This window comes from Onychomys torridus, chromosome 11 (genome assembly GCF_903995425.1).
Source record: "Onychomys torridus chromosome 11, mOncTor1.1, whole genome shotgun sequence".
In the NCBI taxonomy this organism is placed as follows: Eukaryota; Metazoa; Chordata; class Mammalia; order Rodentia; family Cricetidae; genus Onychomys; species Onychomys torridus.
The window spans coordinates 87,780,100-87,788,326 of NC_050453.1; the positions used below are offsets into that span (position 1 = coordinate 87,780,100).

The 8,227-nt window shown below is 47.4% G+C and overlaps 1 protein-coding gene across 1 annotated transcript in view; it reads right to left on the reverse strand.

Moving 5' to 3' along the window:
* Window positions 1-7,784, reverse strand: part of Phlpp1 (PH domain and leucine rich repeat protein phosphatase 1) — a 208,505-nt gene extending 200,721 nt beyond the window's left edge. The window contains exon 1 of the mRNA XM_036203005.1: window positions 6,095-7,784. Within this exon, the coding sequence (XP_036058898.1) occupies window positions 6,095-7,547 (1,453 nt within the window). The 5' untranslated portion in view covers window positions 7,548-7,784. The remainder of the gene's footprint in view (window positions 1-6,094) is intronic.
* Between the last annotated feature and the right edge of the window lie 443 nt (window positions 7,785-8,227).

The following is an 8,227-nucleotide window of genomic DNA, read 5'->3' on the forward strand; positions in this document are numbered from 1 at the left end:
AGGACCAATATTTCAGAAGTTAACTGAATACAAAACCCAATAATTATTAAATATGTAATGAAAACTATCAAAGATCATGACTATTGTTGCTACATTTAAAAATATGCCTGGTACTTGACAAGAAAGCTCAAATGTTGTGACCTATTAACTGAGTCAGGAAGATAAAAAGATCCATTCTCCAAGTGCTCATCACTAGGCACATAAACCGGAAGAAATGCGAACAAGCAAACCTCGGAAACAGAACAGACAAAAGCACTCATTCAAAGCCACTTATACTTTACACCTCTAAATGGAATTTTCACTCACTGAAACGGTTCACCACTAAATTTTTTCAAATTATATTCAATCTTAAACTGAATGCATTTATATACTGGAAATGAAACTAACTTATCTTTAGCCAAGCTTTATTTAGAAAACTTTATGCCAAAAATTTTGGAAATTTTTTCCTTTTTTGCTGGAATATTTATGCTTTCAAACTCAAAATAAATACTGTGTCCAAATACAGTAATTGTGCCCAGTTTTAACACAGCACTGCAATTGCAGGAGCCGCTAGATATACACCTCATTCAACCAAACTTTATCATTAAATGTTTATAATGAATAAAAACAGCATCCAATATAAAACACAAGGAGAAAACATTACAACACAGGTATGTAGGAGAACTATGCTTTGTTTCCACCTAACATATACTAAAAAGTATTGCAGGACATCTCATGTTTACAAGAAAACCAATACACCCAAAACATTTAAGCTCTACTTAGCTAATTGTTAACCACTATCATTCATGACAAAAATTACTATACAAATCCACTCTTTCCTGATCCTTGAGTTTTCAGCATACTAGAATTTTCTACCCTGGGCTTCATGTTAAGATTTGCCTGCCAATCTAAACAGGCAGGCAAACAGCCTTAGACTAAAATACCTAAACTCCACGGAGCAGGTGTTTGGTGTATTTTCTTTGTTATACTGAAAACCAAAGGTGAATACAAGGCATCTGCCTTAGAAATGCAAGGACACTAGACCGGACCCAAGCCCAGTGCCAGTGCTCCAGCAGATGGATGGTTCGGAAGGTGGCCCAAAGGAGGCCTTCTCTTCCCACACATTTTGATAACATCTCTTTCTCAATTTTCACAAATGCCAGGTGTTTTTAAAGAAACAGTTTTCCCACTGAGTGGACTTTCAGAGTTTATAATTAAGCCTTCTCCTGTCCAGCAGCCTGTACGGCAGGAAATATGACACATAACAGAATCATTAAATGTAAGATGCCTCATTTGACAGATGTCTTGTTAAATTAATCTCAAAGTTGAAGTAAGAGATGCCTTTGAAAGAGGCAAGCTATTAACTCTAGGAAAAGTTTAAGGGAAAATTGTTCTCTAAAAGTCCACAGAGTTCAGTCACGTGAAAGAGAAGATATTAATAGCATGTGGCACATCTGAAATCTCCTCCATGGGAGAAATACCTCTGTGTGCATGTGTGTTTAACACATCCCTGGGGACCCAAACAGGATGGAAGTCAAAAGAATCAGGACACACTCCACCAGCTGCTTAACAAAACCACACAAATTCAATTCAAATGCTAAGCAAAAACACCAAGATTATTCAAGGCATGGATCCTATATGATGTCAGGGAATGTTACCTTCCTAATAAATGAAAAATTAAATTCAATTTTATAAGACAGTAACAAATACATCTTACATTACCATTTAAGGCAGTTGACTGGACAATCTATTTGGTTCATGCTGGCAATGTGGATTGACCAAAACCTGGCAGTGTGGATTGACCTCTGAGCCTCACATGGCTAGGTCTGCACTCCTGATTAATCTTGAGTCAGCAAGGAGCTTAAGCGTGTAACCTGAGACTTCCCACAGACTGATCTATCCTATCTGCTCTCTACAATCATTTTTATAAGTACAAAACCACCACCATTTTCAAAACACTGTAATAAAATTCAGAGAATAAATGCTCTCTAATTATAAAATGGTACAAGAAAGTATCAATAACATGGTATTTACTGGTAAGAATATTGGTAATTCAAATTTCAAATAGACAGATAAGCTCTTTAATGATGGGTATTTTTATTGCTTTAAAAGAAGTGATCATAAAACCCACTCTCAAAGTTATCTGTTTAGATAACTTCCCAATAAAGATTTAATAAGAAATACTTGGATAAAAATTTAATCGCTACATAAGTCTTATCAACTTTAAGTATCACTATTTATAACCAGAATATTTAGAATACTTTAATACTTTCTGTACTGCTCTTGTCAATTTCAGTTCTTTACATTTTTAAAGGCCATGTGATAAAAATAGTCATCTGCATTTTACTAGGAAGCACCCAGGACTAGCCGACAATAGCAAATCATTACCAATAAACAGCATATTTTCTGAAAGCTCTTAGTGAAAACTCAAGTGCAAATGAAATTCAGCACCAATTCATAGAAAGTGAGTTGAAATTACAAACAGAGGATCTTTGCTCCCTGGTCTCAACTCTGCCAGGGGCTGAAAATTCTCAGCAAGAATCAGATCGTCAATGTGCCATCTCCATCTGAACAGAAGACTGACACCAACCAGGGACTCCTCCCTAATGGTTCTTGAAAAGACAACTGAGACCATCTATGTGAAAGCCCTTTAATTATTTTTGAAGACAATAAAACCCAATGTATGGTTTTTATAGGTAAATCACACACTTCACATGAAAAATAAATATATGAATATAACAAGTGTTAAGCACAAAAAAAAAAAGTAAGTTAGAAGCCTTTGTACTCAGAAGTGCCACTCTTGTATGCACTGGAGTCACATGTCTAAGCCACACTCCTCTATAGCACTGAGAACCTGTTGTCAACACACTGCTGATGCCACCCACCCTTCTTGGTTTCCGTGTAGGAAATCCTGCAGGACTGAGCATTCCTAGAAGAGGGAGAGGAGAGGAATATGAGAAGAGGAAGGAGGCTGACTAACAGGCAACCCAAGCAAGCCCGCGTGAACACTAGTTCCAGATTCACAAGGTGCAGGGTGTCTTCTCCACTCTGGCAACAGTCTTTCCCTGTTGCTACACTCAGTTTGAACTAAGCAGACTACTGGAGCTAAAATAAAAGGTGATGGGAAAGATGGAAATACGAGTTTACTACTGCCTTAGGACACATGGAGGCCAGGGAGCCCCAAACAAAGCAGCTCACTCATGCCTAGGCATTCACAACTAAGGTCAGGTAAGTGAATTCCTGAATTCTTTTTTTAACTTAAAATTACCCTTTCAGGTACAACCTATGATATGTTTTTTAAGGAAATTAAACATTAGCATAATTAACTAACAATGTAACGTTGGATAACACCTTAAATTTCCTCATATTTTAAAACTCAAAGAAAGCTTTTGTTTGTGATAGGAGCAGAAACAATTTTCAAACTAAGTTTTCAGTAACTGCAATTAGATAGCACTTCTCATCCCGTGCTGACTTCACTTAATTTTACCATACTCAAATAAATATTTAACCATTCAAAGTAACCGCAAATAGCTTTCAAAGCCCTTAAACAACCTGAGGAAGATTATAAATACTGAAACTTAACTGAAGTGACCCTCACGGGCCTGGACGTCCCCTGCTGGACAAGAGCTTTGCGAAAGTAAGAAACAAGGTGTCTGAGAGAATAAGAACACAGATAGCGATGGTGTGCTCAGTGTAAATATAGGAAAATACTGTCAAGCTGTCTCTCTCAAACCTCCTAGCTCTCTCACTCCACCAGAAAAGACATGCAACAATCAATTCAAATATAGGACGTAAATAAAATCACTGAAGCCAATCAATACAGAATTTTCCAGTACCTGCTTAAAGGAAACCATTTAAAACATGCATGAATTATCCTCTCCCTACAGAAAAGCTCTAACAATCAAAACACAACATCCTCCTTTTGGCTGTCCTATATTCCACTGGAACACAGAAACAATTTCCAGGAATCTCTTCAGCCTCGGGTAAAGCCTTTACCATATGTCCTGACGATGCTCAGATTTGTGGGGCCACCTTTCCACAGTGCCCTTAGTTAGTAACACACATCCTTGTGAAAGCTGAAATAGCATCTAGTGATGCTGAGTTTTATTCTATGACAAATATCGGTTCAGACATGTTCAGTACACTGATTTAGGCTTAAAGCAAGTCTGACTTTGCTTAAATGCCAAAATAAGCAGTCACATGCATTTGCAACAACCAGACACCTTCCTTCTAGAACACATGGACACAGGCTTCACAGGCTGTGTTTTTGAATAATAATTTGTGTGGGGCATCCTCACTTTATTGGTTACTTTTACGAGCATATACACTGATGCCTGCGTCTATTTATGTTGTGCTCATAGGAATAAAGCAGTAAGTTCAGAAGGAGGTAACAATTACTACTTTTCATAAACAAAACAAAAAGATTAAAATAACCCCACCAGAAATTTAAGATTTAACCAGAAATCAAATCACTTTTAAACCGAGAAGAGTATGAAAGACTAAAAACAAACTGCTTATAGCTGGATCTTTTAAACACTACTGAAAAGACAGCCAAAGAGAATCCAGGAGTTGAACTCCAGAACTGTGGCACTCAACCTTTCCCACAAATACGTATCCTCATCAACCTACCCACTCATGAGCAAAGTGGACAGAAAAGCTTCCATACCTAAAAGCGTGCTCAAATATTTTCCATTGCATGTATTTTGTTTTATGCCCATTTTCCCTCTATGTGACTAAGAAAGAATATCATTCTCATCCTAAAATAACTCTCCCTTGCAGTGTAATTGCTATTCGATGCCTTTGCAAAGAAATATTTCATAAGTTACATGAGCCATGAAAGAAAAAAAAAACAGTTGTTGCTCCCTACACTTCTCCTGGAAAAAAAATTAAAGGCATATCATGCATTAAGGTATTATCTCCAATAAAATGCTACTGTGTTACAATCTGGTTTCCTTTATGAGGCACATTATCAATCAAAATATCCACTTAAGTCCAGAAAAACTCAACAAAACTTAGAGGAACGCCTCTTCCAGGGATGTTGTCTTGCATATTTCAATGTGGACATTAAAGACGAACTCAAGCAAACTAAACTGCAAGCACCACAGGAGTGGAGGAGCAGCTATGGAGCCCTGGGGTTGCTAGTGTTATCTTTCATATACACCTGCAATATAACACCTAAAGTTTTAATTCTCCTAGGTTAAATACTTTACACCAAAGTTCTGACCACTAGCAACTCTAAAGACCAGGAGGAACGCAAGTGGCTTTCAAAGCTCAGATACAGTGCCCAGCACCATGTAACTCCATGACTTAGTCCCAGCCAAGCCTTGGCCAAAGAGAAGGGACAATCTCTTGCACAGGTACTGAAAAGCCAGAGAAGAGTCAGGTCCTAGCAGAGAGACAATAACCACAAACACTATGAACTCCAGTCTCGAGTCCTGCCACAGATCTTACAATAACGGCTCTAAGACAGAAAACAGGCCGACTCGTTTTTTATGCAAGATTCAAACTTGGAGAGGAAACTAAACTAAAGCAATTAAGAAGCAAGCGCTAGGGTAGGCAGCGCTCCAAACAAAGAACATCAACTTATCAGGTGTCTAAGAGGACTCAGAGAGGAAACAGAGTAAATAAGCGTGGCAGACAGTGGAACAAACGAGGGCATCAGTTGACAACAGCAACGCTGCCAGCGGCCCACACGATATTTACTGTCTGCGAACAGCAAACTGTGGACAGCTGAAGATAGGGGAGGCACCTGGAGCATTTTTCTTTGGTCACTGTCCTTTGTCCATGTTAACATGTCGGGTAGTTTCCTGAAATCCCAAACTGCCAGCAACCCAACGAACCAGAGCAAAGGCCTGCAGGGAAGCACCTCTCGGGCGTTGTTAACCTGTTTCCTGTACTTCCAGGTGACTTTGTCACCTCACCCACCTCGTTTTCCAACCTCAGCCCTGGACACTCGACTACAACTTGCAGATTTAAAGAATGCTCAATTGAGTACTTGCACAGACCGCATGTGAACAAGCCAGAAAAGGGTATCAGACAGACTCACCAGGCCCCTTGAATCATTTATCCCTGCCAGGGTCGGAAACCACACATCAACATGCAGGCAACTTCTTACCTGCATAGAATCTGATGAGGCAGCCAATCTCCGAGTCCATGCCTTCCTCCTGTACCCTCCACAGCTCCCCAAATCCCAGTTGGAAGAGGTAGTCATTTTGGATCTGCAATGGCTTCTCGTCCGCCTCTAGGCGCCGGGTAGTCTCTCCGTGGAACTGTACATACAGGGAAGGCGGTGAAGAGGTCTTTTGCGCGGTCTCCCGGATCCTCCCCGGAGTCGACGGAAGACCGCCCGGAGCTGCAGCCGCCACCTTACCCTCTCGGGGACACTGGCCGGTCACCCCGCCTGTGCCATCCACACCTCTCGGGGCTTCCGGCTGCAGTGCAGGCGAGGTCTTCGGGGACGGTGGTCGAGGCTGCGCGGGGCGGCCAGGGCGGAGGGGCAGCGGCCCAGGAGCCCCGGTCGAGCCCAGGGCCGGGTCAGCCTCTAGCTCCTCCGACGACGAGGAGCCCCCGCCGCTGCTGTAGGGGTCCAGCCGGTCCGACACGCTCTCGGCGCTGGGGCTCAGGCTGAAGCTCTCGGTGTCCGAGGCCGGGTGCGGGGCGCGGGGCGGGGAACCGGGGCGGCCCGCGAACAGCTCTCCGGGGCTGGAGTCCGAGGGCGCGGGGCTGGCGCGGGGTGCGCAGCGTGTCCAGGCGCCCCCGGGAAGCGGCAGGTCGGCGGGAGGCGCGCGCGCAGGGCCCCCGACAGCTCCGGGAGTGCTGCTCGAGGGCGGTGTCTCCACGTCCCTCCGGAGCTCGGCGTCCGGGGTCTGCTCGCTGCCGGCAGGGGCGGCGGCGGGAGGCAGCCCCTGGCCCAGCACCTTCACCACCCCGCCGCCTTTGTGGCCCAGCTGCAGAAGCCGGGCGGCCACCTCGGCGGCTGTAGTGTCCAGCGTGCAGAGCACTGGGCGCAGGTAGGACGAGGCCATGTGGCGGTCAAAGACGTGCACACAGCCCCGCTGGAGCTGGTGCCTCACCCAGTCCCTGTCCGACGGCTGCAGCTGCAGCAGCTGCCGGTGCTTCAGGAGCAGCGTCTTCCTGTCCAGGCTCCGGGTGCACAGCGACGCCGAGGCCGAGCAGGAGGCCGGGAGGCCGGCGGCGGCCGAGGAAGGCGACGAGGACGACGAGGCGGCGGCCGACAGATTCCTCTTCAGCCGCCCTCTCCTCAGCAGCAGCGAATTGGCGCCGCCGCCGGCTGCGGGCCCCGGGACGGCCCCGCCGGCCCCGGGCTGAGGCGCCCCGCGCCGCCGCCTGCGCCCCGTGCCTCCCGCGCGGCCGGGCATCGGCCCCGGCGGCGGCGCCTCGCAGGGGGCCTGCTCTCGCGCCGCGCCGCCGTTCCCGCCGCTCGCCGCCGCCACGCTCAGCGCGGGATCCGGACTCGGGCCGCCCTCGGCCGCCGCCGCCGCCGGGGCTCCGTCCTCACCCGCGGGGTCCGCGAGTCTCTGGGCCGGGGCTGCGGCGGCGGGCTCCATCGCAGCGGGGCTTCGCGTCTCCCCCCCAGCTCCGGAGGCGGCAGCAGCGGAGGAGGAGGTGAGGCGAAGGTGGGAGACGGCGGCGGCGGCGGCGGCGCGCGGAGAGGGAGACGCCGATGGCGTTCGGCGCGGCCGTTCCAGAGGATTATGTGGCGATCCGGAGCATTCCGTCGGTGCCTCGGTGTTCCATCCCGCCCGCCCGCTCGCTTCGCCGCCACCGCCCCCCCACACGCCCGCCCCGCGGGTCGGTCGCGGGCTCCCCAGCGCCAGGCCCCGCCCGCTGCCGGACAGCCTCAGCGCCCGGGAGCTGCGGCCCAAGCTCGGCTCATGAATATTAATGAAGCGCGGGAAGGCGGGCGGGGCGGAGCTGCTTATGAATATGCATTGTAGCATGACGACATTTCTGGGCGGAGCGGGGAGAGCGGGAGTCTGGGGGCGGGGCCTCAGTGTAAACAAACGTGACGCGTGCGTACGGGGGCGGAACGGGGCTGTTTCCCAGGAGGTTTCTCTGCGACCCGAGGCGAGGTGGAGAGAGGGGCAAGCAGTGCACTGTGGGGGTTGTAGTTTACCTCCTGGGAGAGGTTGCAAGAGAGACCAATAGTAAACTACAAGACCCAGCGATCGTCAGGTTCTGCCCACCCTCACCGCCAGCCTCTGGCCCTAGCCAGTATGTATTGTGC